This window comes from Anopheles coluzzii, chromosome 3, assembly GCF_943734685.1.
Source record: "Anopheles coluzzii chromosome 3, AcolN3, whole genome shotgun sequence".
Lineage (NCBI taxonomy): Eukaryota > Metazoa > Arthropoda > Insecta > Diptera > Culicidae > Anopheles > Anopheles coluzzii.
The window spans coordinates 45059728-45083966 of record NC_064671.1 but is presented as its reverse complement, the minus strand read 5'-3'; the positions used below and the strand labels follow the sequence as shown (position 1 = coordinate 45083966).

At 40.2% G+C, this 24239-nt stretch overlaps 1 protein-coding gene across 4 annotated transcripts in view; it reads right to left on the bottom strand.

Moving 5' to 3' along the window:
• Positions 1 to 125: 125 nt before the first annotated feature.
• Positions 126 to 24239, bottom strand: part of LOC120957396 (uncharacterized) — an 85156-nt gene continuing 61042 nt past the window's right edge. For all 4 annotated transcript variants that reach the window (XM_040379596.2, XM_040379594.2, XM_040379593.2 and 1 more), the window contains 4 exons: positions 13242 to 13375; positions 8596 to 8718; positions 6483 to 6675; positions 126 to 1485 (listed from right to left, as the gene is read on the bottom strand). In XM_040379596.2, coding sequence (XP_040235530.2) covers positions 1346 to 1485; positions 6483 to 6675; positions 8596 to 8718; positions 13242 to 13375 — 590 coding nt within the window. In that variant the 3' untranslated portion in view covers positions 126 to 1345. The remainder of the gene's footprint in view (positions 1486 to 6482; positions 6676 to 8595; positions 8719 to 13241; positions 13376 to 24239) is intronic.

The following is a 24239-nucleotide window of genomic DNA, read 5'->3' as shown; positions in this document are numbered from 1 at the left end:
AATCCATCACAATAGCAACATCGAATTTTGAGCGAAGTAAATGTTGTACCTATTAAACTACATATACAATCAAGGGTTGACGTGATATGAATCGAAAACGCGGTTTAGCTTACACAAAGTAGAAGTAGTTTATTTCCATCTGTCAGTTTATTGGTTTCTTTTCTGTTTGGTAGTGAACAACAAATTGATACATGTTTATCTATTACAGGTAATTCAAGCCCAGTAACTGAAAACCCCTTTGTGTGAGGGTGATCTACCCGATATGAAACGCAAGGTAAGCATACATTTACTTGGTACATTGGTAAAGGATGCATTGTATTCTGCTTGTTTGTATTTGTGTACGGCCATTTACGTTCCAGTTGCTTGTCGGTAGGTATTCTACATTCTTGCTTGGGTGTATGCATATTTACAGATCGTAGTATCTTATAATTAGCTAGTTAAACCTGTTTTGTTTGCCTATGTTTACTTAACGTGTCACAGGTTTCGGTCTGTTCGCTTCATTGTACGTGCTATATCTTAACCATTGCTATCATTCGATGGACTAAATTTTACACCATAGCTTACGCTGTATAACGATATATTAAAATTCATTTGACTGTGTCGCAAAAGGTGGGGAAGGGGGAAAAGGAAGGGAAACGATAGGAGTTGGGACAAGCAAGATAGTAGCGTTTTATGTACATTTAGTTAAAACTTTTTACAAATTGTACCTAAAGAGAAGGTAACGTAAAGATTTGTTCAGTACCAATGATGCAACTGTTGTATTGTTATCACCTCGACACATCACTTCCCCCATATTGACAAAACCTTCTGATCAATTCATCAACCCGCCACCTTTGTCATGGCAGCTGTCCCATACATGCTATAAAAGTAGATGTTTGTACGCTGGAATAAACTAAACCTTCATGTTTAGTTGGATCATTTACTACGAACTTCATGATAGCAATAATGTTTTGCTATTCGTATTTGCGTCGATGTAGCAATTTTATGCCGTTCCTGTGTACCGGAAAACACATTTACAGTAACCCAATTTTTAAGCTTGTTTTTGAGATTTGTGATTTTCACCAAACCGACTGGCCGGTCGGTTGAACGATTGCCTTGGGGCGGAAGTACCAAACAAAGGTATGCACACAGTCATCGGCACACTGGTTCGCAACGTGTTGCATCACCTTGGAACGAACAGGACGCAGCTGTCCAGGTTGACGAGGGCCGGCGAAGAAATGGTGGCTGCAGACGGGGGCGGCGGAACAGGATAACTGCTCGGAAGCGTATCCAGCTCGAGTGCCGTACCTTCTGCCATGGAGACATTGGCCGATCCAGCACCGCTCTTGGCCTCCCTCTGCTGGGGTCAGGTGACCATCAGATAGCGTATCGAGTATACCATCACGGTACAGATGATGCAGATGTAGAACGTTACCCAACACACCTTAACGTAGGAATCGATCTGCAAACTGCCGGATGACGATGCGAGCGGGGATGATTTGTCCGCTGAAAGTGTGGAACGGAAAATTAGATCGTTAGAATATGGAAAACGTTGCACTACGTTGGGGAACGAGTGCATTATGCAACTTTGTGTGCTGGGTATGAAAGTGGATGCATGGTAATCGCTTCGTTTGTATGCAATTATGTAGCAAATGATGTTGGAAGGTAGTGAAAAGCGAAGCTTATAGTGCAACTGAAATAAAACTAGTTATTTGTTTTTTTTTTGAAAATAAAACAATTTCTGAGTTATTTCGTTCAAAACTTTTTCCCTAAAACTTTAACAAACTGTTATGAACGAGATTCAAATTATGATCGTTATTTTGCAATTTACAAAGTCATATTTATAGTGTCTTTAAAAAATCAATCATGTTTGTCCGCCCTTAAGATAGGAAAAACTTAAAACAGTAAAGATAATGTTGAAATGCATCAGGGTAACAGCACCATACCATGAAGTATGGTACGTCATGAACATGGAAAATATCATATAACATACGGTAGAACACATCACCCACCATACTAAGCCACATCGTCAACAGCCAGTACATTTTAAAATGTTTTTACTTTCATCAAACTGGCACCGCCTGTTTTGTTTCTCTTCTCAACTCCCACGACAAGGAAAAATGATAAAGGTAATCTACCCTTCGAAGACATCTCCTCGTACTCTGTTACACTGCACCTACATGCACATCGATTTATAACAGCTCACATGCTGATACACGACCTTATTTCCATAGTGTCCCATAAGTGTATATTTCACACAAATCGTTGTAGCAAATGTTTTCAAAACTTCCGTCGCTCCTTCCCAACGCTTCGGATCGTTGCAACTTATCCCGTTCCAGTACGCCCTGGTCAGAAGCGTGGTACTACATCAAAGTTGTCTGCATTCCGGTCAGTGTGTACACGGTACTGTGGTTGAAGAAATGGAAAACCTATTTTCTTACACCGTTGGACAATCAGAAGCGCGTGAGCGTCGCTAAGGGTACGGTGTGGGCAACAACGGGTAAAACAACATTCAAGATATACGGGTTGGAAATTCTTGTAATGACATACGACAATCCGGACGAACCGGCCTGGAAGCTGGTTAGTGTAGCCCTTTCCTAGTCCACCTAGGACTGAGCAGCAGCATGATTGGTAGCGATGTAAAGTGCTACCGACAGCTCTATTTGAACAGACGTCTGTCCGGCCAATCCCTACCAACAAGCCAGCCCAGCACCCGAAACTCGTCGGAAGCGATCCCGGTAGTCAAATGAGTGCAGCAAGTTATTCTCATTTGACCGCCAGAGGATGTCAGAAAGTGCAGCATGACTTTTCGCAACACTGTCACCCGACCATGTTTGCTTTCGGTTCCCATTTTTTTTCTTCATTTTTTCATGCTTTTTACCCCACAATGGACAGAGGTTGTTTTTCCTTCATAAAACATTTCTGTCATCTTCAACTCGTCTGGTAGCCGGGTTCGAATTAACCCCCTTGGGATGTGCTGCCAGAGAGCAGAGAGAAAACATACACACTCAAGTGCACGGGAAGTAACCAAGCTTTTGCTTGTATGTTGCTGGCAGTGGACGCGCCAGTGAAAAATATGATAAAACAGTCAGCCCGCTTACCAGCAAATATGAGGAAAGTATAAATTTTCCATAAAACCCTCGAAGCAGTACCTTTCGAGAAGTTCATGCACTCCAAAAACGAGCGAAAAAGAAGCCCCAAGGAACAACGGGCTCAGGTCTGGGCAGTAGCCGGTACGAGCGTTGGAACACTTTCATAGAGCACACGACACCATACATGGTACAATTTACGAGCACTCGGTGAGTATGTATCGGAAAGGCAAGGTGGGGAATGAAATCTGCAAATTGACAAACTGGGAAGCGTTAGTGTTTTGAGTTATGTGCAAATGTGCCCGGCAGCTACCATTGGTTCGCTCGGCGCGGGTGAGCTGACTGACTAAGGAAACCGTGCACATGGCACATGGAAGGTACTAGCAACAAGCGGCCAGCTGGTTCGAGGTGTCCTGAGCTTGCTCGTACTGGCTCGCGATGGAATTAAATGCAAAACCCTGAGGATACTTTACGTTTGCTAGCGTTATGCAGCTCATACCTCGCGTTCGGTGGTGTTTTGCCCCAAAGGGATATGAATTCCTACGATGTTGAAAACGCTTGAAAACGTTTCCGGGTTTCCTTACGTTTAAATAATAGTTTGGCAGTAACCGAAGCATACAAAGATTTGAAAGAAGGTTTCAAAAACAATAAATAATATAACACAGATACGTGCAACGTTCATAGAATACGTTGTCTCACGTGTATTACTAGAATATTTCTATCGCTTATCTTTGTTCTGTTTCTACAAGCATTTGTCCACGTTGAAGGAAGTAGAGAAAACACAATAGACAACAACAGGCAGACGCAACGGAGGAATGCATCGTTTGATTATACATGGCCCCTTTGGTATTCTATTTGCATCTTAGGCAGCGTTCTGTCAACTCGAACGGGACATTAGACTAGAACAAACGTGTAGAGTTAGAATGGTGGGGTATAGGCGCACTGTCAGACATTTCTGAACAAATAAGACATACATTGTCTAGGACATGTCAGTTTGATTTTGTTTGTGATGTTTTCTACTTATACTTGTACTGTGTGCATCCTATCTGCCAAACGCTTTAGAGCACATAGTTTACGTCTGTTTTTCTGCATAAAATTGGATATTGCTTCGACAATGATTGTGCAAAATATATAGATTCAAGATAAAATGCATTGTATTATACGCATTAGAACATTAAGTGTTTTGCCATGGACGTTTGTTATAATTAAATTATAAATAGTTTTGAATGATTAATATCGAAATTATTTTTGAAAACACTAGCAAATTATTTGTTGAATGCTCTCGCTGTAATTATATATTCATTTAAACAATGCAACTAATTTATTTTCCGTTTAAAACTGTAAGTGCTTTGGATTACGTAAGGACAGTTCTGTAAGACATGGAACAGACAGAAATTGAACAGAGTCTTAGTTGCATGGATTGTCAGATCGCTGTCTTAGGTGGCTTGTAGACAGAACTATTGTTTTCAACTCATTCCAACGATATAAAATATGTTCAATCAGATTTAAGAAATTTTTAAATATAGATCTATGGTTTTCTATACGATAGCAACAATAATAATTTGTTCCAATCCAAAATTATAGCAATCTAAACCCCTTCTACATCATGAGGCTTATTAATGTGAATTAAAATTGTTTCTTTTTCACTCTCACATTTCGTTGTTCGTGTTGTTAAGCTCTACAAAGACTTAAGGAACAACTAAATCATTTAAATTATATTGCATATTGCTCCCAAGTTCTAATACTTTAATTATCATCCAAGGGTTAACCACATCTCTAAAGACAGGGACTAGCAAAGCACCTACCAGCAGCCCGAAAATATCAACAACCAGCCCCAAAAGCGGCATATGAATTATCGTGCCCATTTTTCACACGTCCACACCATCGCACAATAACCTCAATCTTGTGCCATTTTGGCCACTTTCGGTACGGCCGGGAGGAGGAAGGTTTTCTGCATATTTTCTTGCTATCTCGTTGGGTGGAAGTAAACTCGAAAATGCTGAATGTTGTGCCACCGGCAGGAGATGCTGCTGCTGCTGCTGCTGCTGCTGCTGCTGTTTAGAAGTTGCTTCACAAATCGAGCTGCATTGTCTTTGTCGGCACCCTCATCTTCCTTCGGTGTGTAAAATGTTTCCAATGCATGCAGAACGCGCGCACAGCCCAGACTTACGGCGGCCAGTGCGACAAGGGAATCTATTTTGCGCGATGATTTATACCTTCACGTCCGACGGTTGTAGCTTTTCTCATTTCGCAAGTTCTTGATGTGGAAAATGTTGTCACATACGGCTGGCGTAGGCAATAGCAGGCTTATAGCCGTACTGGTGGAAGAAAAGCTGATGGTGGCAGTGTAGGAATGCTGGAGTGTACTGGGATGGAATTTATTCCCAACCAGATATGAAGCTATCCATGTACGAATCGTGGCTTCTGTTCAAGCACGGAATGGCCCAGAGACGCCATTGGATAAGGATGCCTCTGGGAACGGTTTTGCCGCTCGGTTTTAAGTGGCACGAAGTGTGCTGTTATTGCTCTTAGCTCCAAAACAGGACAGAAGTAGTGAAATTACTTCATGTGTGGTTCAACAGCAATATCATCTTACTGTTTGCCCATATCTCTCTTGATGCTACTCATCTTGCAACGTTTGCATCTGCACTGTACGGAGTATGCGCTGTAATTGCTGCCCTGGTTATCGACACAAATTCTTGAAAAATACACAGAAACTGTTCATGATGGAAAAGTAATGTTCAGAAACGAATGATAATACTGATATAGTTTGCTAGACTGCTGATTACTTCATTGGCTGGATTAAAAAACCTATTTCTATAGAGAAATTTTATAACACAATTCTTCGATGCGTCCGTATAAATATCAAATTTGATGCCGTAGAAATACGTTATAATTTATAGTGGTTTAAAATGATCCGATGATAAAATTGCAAAAGAAAAACTAGCTGTTAAGCTTGGTGTTTTAAATTTTGCTCAATTATTTGCCTTAAACTAACGTGGTAAGTGCCGGTCTCATGGTACAGTCGTCAACTCGTACTCGTACAACATGCCCGGTATGGGTTCAAGCCTGAAATGGACCGTGCCGCCATACGTAGGACTGACTATCCTGCTATGGGGGGAAATCAATTAGTCACTGAAAGCCAACCCCATAAGTGGTACAGAGGCAGGCATTGACCGACAACGGTTGTTGAGCCAAAAAGAAGAAGGTGGTTAGATGAATACAGATTTTGAATTTTGAATACCTTTTAATAGAGTCATGTTTTTATTAACAACTTTGCTTGATCGTTTTGAATCTCCGCAAATGGCTGCATTTCTCGTTCAACAGGTTATAGCAATTCAAAGTGCATCATGGAAAGCTGCTCGTTCTATCTTGTACAAATTATCTTAAACCACGAAGGTTAATACCGCTTACCTTTGTAGCCGTTCACGGTGAGATAGGCGTCGCTCTGATCCGTCTGTTCGGACTCGTGTACCGTGCCTTGGTAGAGGCTGATGCTGTGCCCGCTCGCCGATACGCCTGTTGCCAATATCCGCGGCCGATCTTCCGGCACGAGCTGTTCGACGGTCTCATGATATAGCTGGTGTATAGAGGCAGAGCATTTCAACTAAAGCAGGAGAGAAAAAAGAAATGGTACGATAGTGTAAATGAAAGAGCATAGCTAACTGCTTAACAAACCCTAGAAACGACTATGCAGTGAACGGATTCTTATTTATGCTTTCATTTGGTTAAATTTCCTTGGGATTGCCAAGTTCGTTTGTTATCTTTTTCGTGATTTTTGTTCGGGTATGAATAAAATGGTACGGAACGCAAAAAATAATCTGCCTTTCATAAAAAATAAATACGGCATCATCACAAAAAGCGAAACTCCTCGACCAACACAAACAATTGTGTGAAATATGACGTGAATCGAGCTGATCCCAGACTAAAAACACCAACAAAAAAGCTCATTGAATATGGCCAACCAAGCCAGTGCCAGAACTAGCACGTCTCGTTAAAATCAATTTAACTTTTAATTAATATCATGTATTGTTTGGCTAGCTCTTGTAAAAGCGTTTGTTGAAATTAGTGGTAAATTAGTTTCGAACATTCCTGCTTGTTCTGTTGGAGTAAAATTTGACGAGAGCAGTTTTCCGAAAAGTGCTTTGGTTGGGTAAAATATTTCTAAATCGTTGTCCAAGTTAAGCTGACGGTTAAGCTTTGCTGTCGTTTTCATTGATTAGAGAAGACAAAAAGATCAACAATGAAAATCAATTTCTTTTCTCTAGGAGTTCGTCACAAAAAATTCGTCACTTTTTTCTATTAGTTAGCAACTGGCGGACTGTTTTGCTAAAAAATCCATAACTTTGTGGTGTTTAAAATTGTAAAGCGATGTTTTCTGTTTTTCGTACCATTATACCTTGCTTATTGTTTTGTTCTCGTATCTTCCGCTTTTCTGTTTCTTTTGTCAGGTGTGGCTTTGAAAATTTATAATTAATTAATTAAACTTTTCCTCTTGACCGCTTGAAAGCGATTCTCTTCATCTCATCCGTGAGTCATTGAACACATTTCCCGGACAGCCAGTCATAGCCAAAGGAGAAATAAATCGAGGTAGTTGAGATTTTTTACTTCGATAGGACAGTCGGGCATTAAAAGTAAAGGATATCCATGATCAGCGTTCCCGTTGCTTTGTTCGTTTTGTGATTCGTTAATCTGCTGCGCTACAACGGTGTCGCTATCGTACTGAATACAATACTTTCCCACTTTATACAATACAATTGTCCCCCAGCTGACTTGTTCGCAATCAAAGTTACCGGAGCTTCAACATAAGACACTGATAACACAAAAAAAACCAACAAGCTCACACAATGTACCATCGACCGGTGTTTTATGTTCTGCAGAAAGCATTACACATTACTCGCAGCATCTAATGGAAATCATTAAACTGCTTCTGGATGCCTTCCAATCATCAGACTGAATGCACTTCGAAGTTGCGTGGTCCGCTAACAAAGGAGAGGAGGGTTTGGAGGATCCAAATTATTTTGCATTGAGATGGGAAAAGTTTTTCCAAGCACGCAACACACAGGCGCATGAACTGTCGGGTTGAGGACTTTCCAAACTCCGGTCCGATTGCTATGGAATAAATTTAGCTATTTGTATTCACCGTGTGCGGTAGCAGAATTTTGTGTTCTTGTTCTATACTGCACTCACAATCCGGGGCAAATGTTGTTCAAGTATGTCTGTGTGCGAAATATGGTCACCCTCTGAGAACATGGTAACAGCAGTACTAGTTACAGTACTAGTTCCGCAATAGCAGGAATGGTGTAAAGAATAACACGCATCGACAAGAATAAATTGTGCGGTTTTTGATTAGATCAGACCAGGGAGGTGACTTGATTAAAAGATGAAGAAGAGTTGGACAGCGTTAGATAAAGGACAATGGCCGAAATGACAAGAAGGTACTCAAACTTCCGGGTGAGTGATGAAGGATGACAATAGCTAGAAAAAGCAGATGGTAGATGCAAATTTTGGTCGGGTGAATAATTACCTTCAGCTTTCCCTTTACGAAATGATCGTGCGCCACCATAAAGTTGACACCGGCAATGGAAGTCTCCAGTCCAGTGAACGTATCCCTTATAGGTCGGTACAGCTTCACGTACTGTGCCGGAATCTGTGAATATAAGGCGAGAGAAGGTGAGGCAGTGTAAAGGATGATTTATATGAAACAAAACGAAATTTTGATTAGTTTTGCCGGTAGATAACGGGAAAAGTTTGAAAATAATTCCAACCCAACTGGCAGATGCGTGAAAGTTGGCGGGGAAACAGACCGGTGCATATGCATTAAGGATGGAATATAACCCATGATATGATTTATTATCTAGTCTTTACCGCGTTTCATTGCATTTGTTACATTTAATCATAAAGATCAAATGATGGACTGTATTATGTCGTATTAATTGCAATTATGATTATGCTGTATGTCTGTTTCAAGAATGGTCTCTTGTGAACCATCAATTGATCCTGAAGTTTACTCCTAATGACATTTTAAGGCATTTTTTATTTTTTCTTCCAAACTAATTTCATTTCATTTCTTCTGTTGTGTGCGCTATAAACGTATGTAATTAAGTTATATTAAATAATGGTACATCATGTAGCTCTCAACTATCGCATAACCAGGATTAATTAAACGAAATTACTTATATGATTTAAACATAAAGTTGCTGATGACAGTTATTATTTCTCGTTATACCGCTATTAACCGAAAGTTATTGTAGCAAACACATGCATGAACTAAATTGATGGTTTGTTGGTTCAGTTTTATAAATAAGCAACAAATACTTAGGACACATTAGTCGAAGCTATCCTCAGTTATTTAAAGGATTTACTTAATGAAAAAACAGGCCAACATATGTGACTGTAGAGAGTCGAAGTCTATAAACAAAGAGAGAGAGAGAGAGAGAAAGTAAGCCTCTGAATAAGGATATTCAAACAACCGTTCGTTGTTTGAATACTTTATTTTTGTTTGAATACCCTTATTCAGAGGCTTACTTTCTCTCTCTCTCTCTCTCTCTCTCTCTCTCTCTCTCTCTCTCTCTTTCTTTGTTTATAGACTTCGACTCTCTACAGTCACATATAATGGCCTGTTTTTTCATTAAGTAAATCCTTTAAATAACTGAGGATAGCTTCGACTAATGTGTCCTAAGTATTTGTCTATAGTCCTCAACGAACGAACATAGGAGGATATAACCCCTCTCACAAAATAGAAGAAGAATAAACTTTACAATACCTGATGCAAAACTGAAATCATTACTCATAAACAAGCATATAAAAGAAATAGACTACAATCTTTCCCTTGGTTACACGAATAATGCGTTCCAGAGACTTTCGCGTAACTCGGATTTACGCTTATGTCGAATATTACGTTTTACAGGCAAAATATAGTTGATTATTGATTATATTATATTGATTTTAGTACTTTTATACACTTCATTATTATTTATAAGTATCTTAAATGTGATTAGTTTTGTCTTTCAAACATTCAGCAATAATGCAATTTATTTGCACAATTGTTGGAGCAAATTGTACCGAGTTGACATACGAACTGTCAAAATTAATTAATATGCAGCCAGGTTGAAAATGTACTTTTCAAACACTTGTTTGGCTTTGCGGATTCATATTTAACATTAAAATATAGATTAAACACAGGTATTGCAGTAGACAATAATAAGAACGAGTGCTATTTCATGATTGTACTGTAAAAGACACTACGTTTGCGACGTATTGATTAGAACTTGGTGAACTTGGTACTCATACCTACTTGATTTTATGTTTTGTGACTAAAAAACCATCAACTCTTTCGTTAATATGACTCATTTTTCCGATAATTTCAATAAACATACTAAAACGCGCTGTTCTAGAAATCTGTTCTATTTGCTATGTACGCGGAAACTATTGGTTAACCCATTTCAAATGACGTAATGTCCTTCAAATATACGAGGAAGTAGATATTGTCCTCACTCAGGTACTCACGGAACACGGGTTCTTGCGAAGCTACTTCGTAGAGAGAGGCATTCTGGCTGGCTCACCCAACTACCTCGCGTGCGAGAACGCTGTGGAAGACGTAGAACACGTGCTGTTCCGCTGTCCACGATTTAATTGGGCCAGGATTGAGATGCAGCAGCAGTGCCGTTCGCTTTTCTACTATCTGTTCTCTTAAATGTACCTTGGCATAATTCGAATTCGTGTAACTCCAGAGTAGTGTAAATCAGGGAAGCATGATACAATACATTTAATACACGCATAAATGTATGTTTATTATAATGCAAACAATAAGTCGGAATTCTCCCAGCAGCAAATGTTCCAACCTCAACAGCTAGTACACGTACAATACAAACGAATAATCATTTCATTCATCGCTCCAGACATCGTATTAACTATAAATAATAACCTGCTATCAAATAGTCATAGTTACAGTTAGCTGAACTACACAAATTAAGCACATTCCATTGCTTACTGCAACGGAGCAACACATCCGTCAGTAGATCAAAGAGGAGAAAACGTTGCAATATGAAATCTAACGTTGCAATATGAAAAAATACTGGGAGCAAATTCTGTGAAATTACTTGAAGAGCTTGATATTAAAGTACCACTTGAAGTTTGAATATACATCAAACAAGGTAGTGGGGGAAAATATAAGGCACCATTTTGCCATTGTGTGATCAATTATATTTTCTTTTCTTTCTTTTGTGGTATTCACCCGCTGGTAGAAGAACAGAAGTTGGAGCAGTCATTAAATTGATTTGTATTAAGTAAATTGTAAGTAGGTATGTATTATTATATATTATATAGTGTATATATTATTGTCTACCATTCCCGGTATCTGCTTTTAGAAATTAAGCCGTTGAAAAAGTGCCATGAGATAGCTAAATGCCTTTTTATGTCATTAACTACTCAACCACCACATTGATGCTGCTACTTTATTAGCTACGATAGAATTTAACGAGCCATCTAGGAATCTACGTACACGTCAATTCATATCCGTCCCTGGTTATAGAACTCGTTTTGGCCAGTCTGATCCTATGTCAGCTATGTGTCGAACTTTCATCAATAACTATAATTTATTTGATTTCAACATATCAACTATTCTTGTACACCAGTTCTCACCTATCGATTTATGTACCTTACATAGTTTATAAGCACTAATTTAAGTACATTCATGTAGGATCTTTAAAATCCTGATGGATTAATCAATAAACATATTATGTTATGTGTTAGATTATAATAAAACCGAAATGAATTGTGTTTTTTTATTGTAAATAATCATCCAGATTGAGGTATCATATCAATAAATGAATAAATAAATGTACTGCATCATTCCAAAATCATACCACCAAAACCCTACCTTTTCCATCGCTGCACATTGAAACACCAAACGCAATTAAATTGTAAGCTTTACAAAAATTCATTTTCTTTTATGTTTTTAATTCCATTCCTTCCTAGGGAAGTTATCTATTCAAGCTCTCCACAATTCAACGTTTAGCTTTTCGTTAACGTGTTGCTAGCCTAACCTATCCTAACACCTTGAAGCTCGTATCTATGCTCAGCCGCAGTCTTGCGTGAAATTATCTTTGATTGAGAAGTGTAAATTCAATTATGCCCTAAATAGGTTTTTAAATCCTGTTTGGTTTGCTACCAGAGAGAGCTCTCAAAAATCCTGTGGCCACAGCGACATTTTCAGCTCGTTGCTTCGGTTGCACCAATACGGTACGGCAACGATTTCGCTCGAAAGGGAAATTCGATTTTCATTCATCTCCATTCTGTCACGCTACCGCTGTAGCTCCTTCTCCTCTAAAGCTTCCCCTCCACTCGGAACTTCCAAATCAAACGTGTACATACATTTAACGAACAAAATCGTTCCGCTAACCTAGTGATCGTTGATGGGTTTGCGAGCAAAGTTTACATTCCATTGGTTGAGCTGGTGGTTTTTTTATCCCCATTTTGTTGTGCTTACCAGGAAAAATCTCGTGAGACCATTCACTGGAGGAGAAAAATGAAACATTTCCCGTATACCGCAATCCTCGTTGCGTACTTCGTCAGCTCGAATTACCCGTCGCGCCTCGTATCTTTCATTTTATTCGTTTGTCAAAGCCGGAAATCTAATTTCATTCCGAGTTTGCTTTATAGCCCGACATGCGTATGCTTGTCTTGTAAAACCCACCAGTAAAAAGAAGCAAAAAAAGCGCCCCAAAAAAAAGAAACATGCTTTCCTCATGCGATGTCGGAACGTGCCATTCAACGATTATCAATAGCCCAGCAGCTCGCTATGGAACAGCACCACTAAGTGCAGGCACGCGTTCTCTTACTCTTATTGGTAAACACAGTTTTTCACCGCGCTCCACGCATATCACTTCCGCGTAATAGCTGTGGGTGCGTGCTTTGTCGTTTCCATCAATAAATTCGTTCGTTTACTGCAAGTCAAATCCATCGACACGAGCACCATCATTCATTGGCAATGAGCCAAACGGTACCGAAAATGTATACAGCACCGACAACGAACAGAACATGGTTTTACCTCGCCTGCAGGTAGCGGTATGCGGTATGCAGGATTCGAACCACGCCAGGTTAACAAGGCGAAGCAATTCGCTTTATTTATTTTACTCCCAACATTTCCTCTGAAAAGACAATAAATCTTACCGGTACATCATTAATCGTCCACGTCAAATTTGCTGCTGGTTTCGAATTATGCGAGGTGCAGTTGGCTCGTAGAATATCGCCTGGCCGATACCTCGCCTGCACTCCCGTCACGGATGGCTGTTCAATAGGTGGCTCTGTGGAAAGATGTCGAAGATTCCATCCGGTAGAAGGTGCCGATCAGCGATGATTATTATTTCCAAGAATTCCCACCACGATGATGGTGATGATAATGCCAGCAATGCAGTTGAGTTCCAGTTTCACCGGTGTTCGAATATGGTCAGTCCGCATATGTTGTGCATCGAAAAAAAGAAAATGAATGGAAAAAGTTGAATAAGACCAACTGATTTGAAATGAGGAAATTGTGCCACGCTCTCTGGGTTTAGACCAGTGAGCGATGGAAACGAATTGAATAAGATAAATGAAGATTGTATGGATTTGCTTCTGACATTCCTAATGCAGAACCAGCCATAGTGGGTCTACATTTTTGTCCTGATTGCGCCAGTTTCGGTGAAAAAGACTTTTGATCTGCAAATGCAATCTCTTAAAAAATCTCAACATTCATCCCATTGGAATCATTTCAAATAGTTCAAAAATAAGTCTGCATCGAGCATGATCGAATATTTTAGATGCTCTATTTCGAGTACGGTGGCTAAAGGCGACGAAAGGTTTCCACAAGTGACCTAGCAGTGTTGAAAAATGATGTCACCCTTCGATTAGCTAGAGCCTGCCTGACAATCGATGCTGCTTCCATTCTACTGCCCAGTACAAGCAAGCAATGCATCTGAGTGACCTCTAACTGACGACAACGACGACAGCCAGGCACAGTTCATTAGATTTATTGATGTTCTTACGCTACTCGGACGAGGGTCACCATCACTGGTGCATTGGTGATTTATCGTGCCGTACACCATCGTTCAGTGCAAGAGCAAGCTGGCCTGTACTGCACCGAAGCGAATTAGCCAAAAGAGCAAATGCATTAGCTCGCCAAAGGTGCACGGTACCGGGCGTCTCCACCAGGCGTCGAAAGTCTCATACCGTTGGCAAAAGAGTTCGTGAAGTGTTTGAGTGAACGGTGGTAAGATCATTAATTTATACTCGTTGCGACAAGCACCGGGAGCGGGAGGCTACTGTGGCTGTTAATGCAGTGAGTCAGTGCAGCGTGCTGTCGGAGTGCACGTAAGTGTACTTGCGGTGTTGTGTATCGTGATGATTAGTAAGATTTTACAGCTAATACATTATTCATTATCGTCGTGATCAAGGCCTTGGTGGCCCATACAGCAATGGTGAGAAACTAGGCTACTGTGCAACCACCGGCAACATCAAAAGCGAACGATTGCAGCAAAGCACAGCGAAGACGAGCGAACCGAAGCAATCTGATTTGCTGCCTAACTGCTGCGTAGAGTCTAGCCCAGCGCTCCGCCCGTTGTAATTAATATGTAATTAAATAAGGCTTTCCAGCGATTGCAAGTGTAAGCGCCGCGTAAACCGAAACACCCGACGTCATCGTGTGAATCTGTACATCCTCGTTACCGTCTCAGGGGCTGCGAGAGAGCCCGGCTGGTGCCAGGGCAGGGGCTGGCATACGATTTTCTCCCTTTCGTTCCCTTCACTGCCAGCATAGCGTTCGCGTCGGGTATGCGGGCGATTTGTATTGCCGGGATAATAAATTTGTGATGCAAAAGCGTACGGCCATCGGGCATATCGGGGATGTATTTACTGCATTTGATTACAGCGCAATTGATACGGCCGCTAAACGGTGGGCGGTGGTCATGGAATGCGCTGGGCCCAATGCATATATGTAATCATATTAACCGGCATAATAGGATGCAAAATGAGACGAGGGATTTGTAATGGGATATGTGATTTGCTGCCACAAAATTTTCATATTCTCCTACGTGCCGTGCCGGTGTTCAAAACGCTCGATACTCGATAGCGTTACCGTTTGTTCGGTTTGGTTTAGTTGTGATCTGAAACAAAACAATTAAAATCGAAACTCAAATTATGCGAATCGCCGTACGGTGGGTGATATATAGGGGGAAGCGATGGCGTTGCAATTTAAATTTTGACTAATGACCGATTTTAATTACATTGCGTTCATCGCCAGTCGCACAGTAGCTGAATGTACAGGCAATTGATTTGTTCGAACGAATTAATGTATTTCAAAGTAGGTAGAATGGTTTCTTACTAGCATTAACCTACCAACCCAATCGAAATGTTTGACCACTGACCGCTATTGTACTGTAGCTATATTAATGAAGAATGTTGCATACAAATAGCAACCTTTTGTTCGATATAATTCATGTCAAAAACTGCAAGTAAAACAGGGCTTACCACCAAACTGCTGCCATAATCCACCCATTCCGTAAGCAGAATGAGCAGATTTTCCCAAACTACACGCTAACGATCTCATTTACCTCTCGATACCACAGAGGCAAAGCAGAAAGGAAACATTTTATACTGTTCAAAAAATGTGGGCTCAAAGAAGCATAACAAAATAAGTGGGCAAAAAAGTTGCTTCCATGCGCGTTCAATAAATTCGTACGCTCCAGTTGGTGCCGGATTAATGCTTCAACGTTGCAGACCCCTAATTCCAGCACGCCCCAATGCTTGCCCCAGTGCGCTGGCAAGTTGTGCAAGTTGTTTGCCCTGCCCTGGTTCGCCACGATTGCGTCACATCGTCGTAGCCGCCTGCCGGTGCAAAGGATCATTACGCTTTTGGGAGCTGACATTTATGCGGTCACGCGGCTATCTTTTGCGTCCGTTTCGTTTTTGTGTGCGCTTCGCCGAGCTCTCGATTACTGCGCGCACCCGGGAGGAGCCGCAGTCGCAAGCGTCTCAGGAAAGATGGGAAATCAAACAAAAACAGTGTAGAGGAAAATATTCCAACTGCCTCTCAATTGAGAGGTTAGAAATGTACAGGCATCGGGAGAATGGCGTTTGGGATGAGTGCTTGAAAAGGTATTTTTTCACGGAAAGAACATAGGCAAGCCTGCAGCGAAGAAAGCACTGGTCGGTGGAATTGCCAAGGAATAAATAAATTCCACGGCAATTTTGTACGCTCCAGCTGGGAGCGGTAATATTCAATAAAAAATCATTGAACCATCCTGCCCTGGAGTGGAAAAAAACGGAAACATCATTGGCAACATTGGGCGCGGGTGCGAATAAAGCGCACCCGATAACGCAAACCGTTACCTCGCTGCCTCTGCTGCCATTCATGCTGGAAAAGTGCTTTCGAGTGCTTCTGCACCCGCAGGCTCCCTAACGCGAATGCTTGCAAATGTCAAACGGAAAGGGCAGATTTGATGGTGAGAAAAAAGTGGGGAACGGGATTGGGGAGAAGCAGCAGCGCAACATTACTGGATGACAGCGTCGCAATGTTTCAAAGTGAGTGAGTGAAAGCAGTGGTAAACTGGCCCCGGATCGATGGAAACCGTTGAGATCAAAATCTAATAATTTTTTATTGGCCATATTAAATTGTACGCCTCACGGCTACGAACGGTAGCACCGGTAAGCATGGGTTCGCTGTTGAATGTTGATGCTTCGATGTGACGTTGTCGAGTTTTCTTGTTCGTAATACGAGCGTGGTAATCACATTTTGGACGAATTTTCCCAGAAATTCTATTATTGTTTTCCACGTAAAGAGCGTTTAGAGCGAAACCATTCCAAAATGTGTGCTTTAAAACGGTTCCGAATAATGCAACGGCACAGGTATATAGAATGGAAAGGAGAAAGAATGAATAGTGACTAAGAATTTCTTATTCAAACTATGATTGATATATAACATGCGTGCATTTTTGTTTTGGTTTGCTTCCCATGTCACAAAGGCGAACTAGGCCAATCAGCTCAAAGTCTCTATGAAAATAAACAAAACAATTCCCATGTCATGGTTTTTTGTTGATTCCCAAAAATATTGGAATGTTTCCCGTATTTTTTAATTCTCCCAAAACATGCAGTACGTTTTCTTGATTTTCTTTACAATTTCTTACATTGTTTTTAAATTTTTGAATTTGAAGAAATTTACATAACAATATCATAACAATGTGTAGGTTACGTCCAATTGATTGTGAGACGAACCTTACATTTTTCTGAAAACAACCAACAAAACATGGAAAACTCTGTAAACATTGTACCTTTTTCCGATAATGGGATAATCTAGAATGTAATTAGGCTATGATAGATAATGATATGATAATGGGACATGTCCTGATCACAATCGTAAAAATTAACAGTTCAAGATAAAATCAGACCTTGCCAATACTCTACTTCTTCTGCTAAAGCACTACAACCGTTGTCGGTCAATGCCTGTCTGTACCACTAGTGTGCTTGGCTTTCAATTAAGTTGAACTTATTGATAGGTCATAGCAGGATAGTCAGTTCTCCGTAACAGGGCATGGTCCAACTGAGGCTTGAGTTGTTGACAAGCATGTTGTTAAGTCATTCGAGTTGACGACCGAACCACGAGACCGGTCTCGTAATACTCTTATCTTCTTCTTCTTTGGCACAACAACCGGACATTCAACCGCTTCTTTCGTTAGATAAACTGTAAATGATGACTGCTTACATGATAGTTTGACACACAATTAGTGTCAAAGAAATTGCTAAACGCTGATCAAATGAAGGTATGAGGCCTCCCTCATATTTTGTAACCTTGAAAAATGGGCAGGATAGGTTATGCACGGGAATGAGATATGATTTTCGCCATGATGCTCCATTCCTTTAACTCCCCCGCCTTTAGTGCCTCACTGACCGCTCGAAGTCCAATTGAAACAACAGAATTGCATTAATTTAGAAGAAATGCACTAGGAACATTGATAATAATAAATTTAATTCACGTCTACGTAATGTTTGGCCAGCGTAAATAAGTAAAAATCTTTATAGACTAGTGATGGGCGGGTCGACCCAAACCTATCGGGTCAGAGCCATCCGTAAGCGACCCGGAGTCGTTCGGGTCGACCCGAAAGGTACAAGTAGGTTCAGTGGGTGCAACGACTCCGGTAGGTGCGAGAAAGCATAAGCGACTCCGACCCGTTGGTGCAACGAGTTCGGGTAGGGTCGGGTCACGGTAGGTTCAGTTTGACCCGAGGGTGCAGCGAGTTCGGGTCGACCCGATAGATCATTAGGTGCGAGAAAGCATAAGCGACTCCGACCTGTTGGTGCAGCGAGTTTGGGTCGGGTCGGGTCAAGATAGGTTCAATCCAACCCGACCCGACCCGAACTCGCCGTACCAACGGGTCGGAGTCGCTTATGCTTTCTCGCACCTACTGATCTATCGGGTCGACCCGAACTCGCTGCACCCATTGGTGCGGCGAGATCGGGTCGGGTCGGGTCAAGATAGGTTCAATCCGACCCGACCCGACCCGAACTCGCCGCACCAACGGGTCGGAGTCGCTTATGCTTTCTCGCACCTACTGATCTATCGGGTCGACCCGAACTCGCTGCACCCTCGGGTCAAACTGAACCTACCGTGACCCGACCCGACCCGAACTCGCTGCACCAACGGGTCGGAGTCGCTTATGCTTTCTCGCACCTACTGATCGTTCGGGTCGACCCGAACTCATTGCACCCGCGGGTCGGATTTGATTCCGACTCCGACCTAGCGCACCCGCTGCACCCACGGGTCGGAATCGATTCGGACTGGCTTGCACCCGACTCCGGGTCGGGTCGTGAAATGAATCGTATGACCCAACACTAATATAGACGAATACTTTTTGCGTGCCAATCAAACGACTTTTTTTGGTTTTGTATGTGTTTTAGTTGCTATTGTACTAGTTTAATGGTGTTTTTTTTAATAATACGTTTTTTAATAATACGTTTTTTTAATAATACGTTTAATAATAATACTATTAATAATAATAGTAATACGTGTGCATTGATGGTCCCTTTAGGGGGCGATACCGTGGTACAGTCGTCATCTCGAACGACTCAGTAGCACGCCCGTAATGAGATCAAGCCCGGAATGGACCGTCCCCCCGTAGTAAGGACTGACTATATTTATTCGGTAGCGTGGTACTAAACAAGTCTCGAAAGCTTGTAAAGGCCGGCATGTCCGCGTAAGACATTTACGCCAAACAGAAGAAGATGATGGTCTCTTTATCAAACCTCATCATTACTTTTACCGCCCTATGCCTATTGCGGCCATAATTCGCCTTTTTTCAGCTAGACGAATATTTTTTGGACTGACCGTACATGAGATGGAAATGTATAGTTACTCTAGGTTTTGTGCAGAAAATGCACAATTGTCCCTAAAAAGTGTTTGGCTGTGTGGAATCGTTTGTGAACATGTTTTCATCTAACTGTCAAAACCAAGGTTTAAAAATGGTGGACCGAAATCAAGCTATGCATCGAACTCTGTATTATATAGAATTTGGCCTTAATGATAACAACTAGCAGGATAGTCAGTCCTACATATGGTCCATTCCGGGCGTGAACCTATGACGGGCATATTGTTAAGTCGTGAGAGTTGACATCTGTACCACCAAACCGACTCAATACTCTTATGATATGGCTTATCATATTTATATTTGAAAAGTCGCAGACTATTTGAGCTATTGGGTTTCAAGGAAGACATACACTTCACATTCTGAGCTTAAGAGCCTTTTATTATTATATCAAGAGTTTTATCAATCTAAAGTAAGGGTTTCCAAACTACAGCCCGCGGACCACATGTGGCGCTCCAGCGCCTACTATGTGGTTTGCGATGACTTTGTAAAGATCAAAATAAATAGTCTATTGTTTTCATTATTCAAACAAAAATAAAAATATGTTTTTTAGTTTTCGAGTTTTCTGTCAGTTCTGTCAGTCAACAACACTATCCGGGTTTTTATTATTTGACAGTTACGGTACACCGTATTGAATTTCAGCGCTTGTGTACAAAGAAAGATGTAAAGCAAGATCGTTTTGTTTTGTTGTAGTTTGTAGTTTGTGTTTCAAAAGAGTTTTAGTAATTTTAATAATCTTAAAATCGATCCAAACAATTTTTAACCTTTCTGAGTACAATATTTATCCTTCAGCAAAAAAAAACTTTCATAAGCTAACCTGAATGCCTCTGCGACGAATAGACTTTATTTACATATTTTACAGGATGAAACAATCTAGGCTGAAAATCTGAGGCAAGTATTGTGTGTGGTTTTCCATTGTGCGTTGACATGATTTCTGCCTCCAAGAATCAAACTCCATATAAAACAGCTGGGTAGTACCGTAAAAGCCCATTTTCAGCTTTTATGCACTTGAATCGTTAGTCGCAATCATGGTCTTGTTAGCAACAGCTGAGTCAGTTTTTTTTTCGATGTCGATTCACAATTGCTTTCACATTACTTACTTCATCTGAAAATTTGTTTTTAGTATATTAATAGTGTTGGTAGGGTAAATGCCCCAATATTGGTGCAATTTTTAGGGGTACAGATGTGTTTTAAAAGATTTCGAGTGTCAGGATGGTAAATATTTTTATATATTTTAAATTAAATGTGAATATTTTAACATATAGCAATTGCAATATGTTTTATCTTCGCAACTACAACCATTTTTAAAATCAAATACAACAGATTTACGAAAAAATGCATATTTTTGTGACTGCTTTGTTGTACCTATAATCGAGATATGGTCCATATAGTCGTCGTATTGTGTTCCTATAGTGGTGGTAAACAAAGATACCTCTAAAATAGTTTATAATATAAATGAAACATAGGTTTCAAGCTGTTTTCATGTGAACAGTAAGAATTATTGCCATAATATTGATTTCTTGCGTAATTTGATAGGAAAAAATGTTTACAAAATTGAATGATTAATATACAGTCAGTCCAAAAAGTATTCGTCTAGCTGAATATTTTACAGAAAAAGGCGAATTATGGCCGCAATAGGCATGGGGCGATAAAAGTAATCATGTGGTTTGCTAAAAGGACCATCAATACACACGTTTTGCTAAAAAATAAGCATTTAAATAGTACTATATCAACCAAAATACATAAAAAACTAAAAAAAGTCGTTTGATGGGCGCGCAAAAAGTATTCGTCCATCTAGCTTTTTAATTATTTACGCTGGACAAACACAACGTACACGTGAATTAAATTTATTATTATCAATTTACTGGTGACTTCCTTCTAAATTAATGCATTTCTGTTGTTTCAATTGCACTTCAAGCGGTCAGAGAGGCACTAAAGGCGGGGGAGTTAAATAATTGGAGCATGAAGGCGCAAATCGTAACTTGAACTTATGCATAACCTATCCTACCCATTTTTGAAGGTTACAAAATGTGTGGAAGGCCTCGTTTCTTCATTTGATCAGAGTTTGGCCATTTTTCTGACACTAATTGTGTGACAAATTGCCATGTAAGCAGCCATCCTTGACGGTTAATCTAACGAAAGAAGCGGTTTAATGTCCGAAAAATCAAATTTTACGAAAGAATCAGTGCATTTTGTGATGGCCAATAAGGTCAGGAGAATAGATGGGTCACGTTTGGTTGATGGGTCATGCTGCATTTCATCGTAGCTGGTCATGTAATAGCTTGAATGAGTGAGTTGTTACAAACATGTTTTGTTTGAATAATACCATACACAGAAAGTGGCCAAATCTGTTAAGTTGCATCAAATAATTCAGGAATTTGTTTCAAATTAGGCTCTACTAACATATTCAGCCGTACCGGCGAACTCGTTCGACGAGAAACATTCGTCGCTCATGAGTGGACAGGGTTGTACCGCTAGGTTGGCCAGTACAAAATCTATACGGTTTTCTAATTTTTGATCTAGAGCGCTATGAAATGAGTGAAAATGAGCGTCGCGGCGAACGTTCCCAAGAACGAACGAGTTCGCCGGTATGGCTGATTAAAACATGTTTAAATCGCCAAGGTCAAACGGGCGACGTCTACCATAGCGAAAACAGTCTACTAAGATCCAACATCTAAATCTCGGGTAACGGTAGCATCATGGAGTCATGATACTAGGGCTCAGTGCGGTAAGGAGAGCTAGAAAAAAGATTCAAAATGATAGGAGACGAGATGGGAAAACATATTAATGGAGTTTTTAAGTACTTTGGGTGCCAGTTCTGAGAAATTTTACTTAAATAGTACCACATGTTTCAGAACAGTCGAGCTGGCGAACAAACAGGGCATTGTCATTTGCCCAAAACGTCAAACCAGCTGAAACCAAACTGATGAAAATGATTTAGTAGGCTCTCAATATGATATCAGTTGCCATTTTTTAATGGAACTTGGCCACGTAGTCCGGAAATGCAATATTTCTATCAGAGGATAATTGTAACAAGTCTTGTAGGATGAGTGGATCAAAAATACGCCTTTTTAAAGGTTCAAATGAGTTCTTGAATTGTGCAAGTAGTCACCAATAGTCATAAATGCAATAAGAAAGAAGATCAGGAATTTTTTTGATTCCATAACCTTTGTTTTCATACGCATTTTATGCCAAAAGTCTGATAGACGAATACTTTTTGCGCGCCCATCAAACGACTTTTTTTAGTTTTTAAAAAAATTAAGTTGTCATTGCACTATTTTAATGCTTAATTTTTAGCAAAACGTGTGTATTGATGGTCCCTTTATCAAACCCCATGATTACTTTTACCACCCCATGCCTATTGCGGCCATAGTTCGCCTTTTTCTGCAAAATATTCAGCTAGACGAATACTTTTTGGACTGAATGTATTGACTTAAGTACTGTATAACACCTGTCGTCAACCCACATCCCGAAGAGTGTGTTTTATTTCAAGTCGATTTTTCACTCAGCCAAATATGCGAATTTTGGCCTTTTTTGGTAAATTACATACAAAAAAACTCATTTTTGTTATTCATTTTAACGAAAACAGTACGAAATGTCAAAGATATCAAGTGAAAAATCTTAAATGGCCTGTTTTCACTGGTTTTATGGCTATAACCACTACAGGAACATGCCTGTTTTATGTACCTATAATGGCACTATGGTAAAAAAAAAACATAAAAAAATGAGAAAATATTATAAAAAGGCTATCAATTTCATTACATCAGTAACATTTCATAACAGTTATTTAAAAAAAACTAACAATTGTGTTGTTATGTGGTCATTCAGAACGTTAACAATTTCGTTATAAAAAGGTTTGTTATAAAATCCTAAAGATTACGGAAAAACATTTCACAGAATAATGAATTTTTCAGTCGCTAAGTAAAGGAAAGGCTCCATTTAAATTTCAAATACTTTGTAAAAGACCAAAGAATATTTTACACTCACATAAATAACAGATGTACTTTAAAATTATCGTATGGAACGCATCAATTCCAAAATAAATAGGAAATAGAAAATATCGCCGGAAATATAGAAATATAGCCGGTCTCGTAGTATAGTCGTCAACTCGTACAACTTAACAACATGCCCGTCATGGGTTCAATCCCCAAATAGACCGCGCCGCCATACGTAGGACTGACTATCCTGCTATGGGGGGGAATCAATTAGTCACTGAAAGCCAAAGCCCACAAGTGGGTACAGGCAGGCCTTGACCGACATCGGTTGTTGAGCCAAAGAAGAAGAAGAAGAAGAAAATATCCTATTTGATACATCACTACTCGACAAACTCTGTCTAGGACTAGAGGAATTAGATTCAAAATAATGCATTTTTTTAGGATCAATAACAAAAAAACCAACCAGTGTATTCCCTTTCTGGTAGAAAGCACCTTGACTCGGTGAACCATTAGCTGTTGCACGTAATAAATTACTATCTTAACCGATTGACAGCAGAAAGAAAACAAAACTCGGTTTGGTCGCACACAGTAGATATATCTCTCTCTGCAGTAGCATTTCAGAGTAGTCGGTCGATAAAGACAAGTCTCGGGGGCGATTTTCATCTAAAATCGCCCATTCAGCACGACCATAAATAGTCAGCAATTTTCCAAGATCCTTTGTGTGATGTCCTATCCTGTAAATCGGTCGATTGGTACGTATTAAAGCAACGATGAGGTAGGACAGCAATAATTATTTGCCATTCCCACTGGAATGGAGAAGAGATGCACATCCATGTCGACCTAGC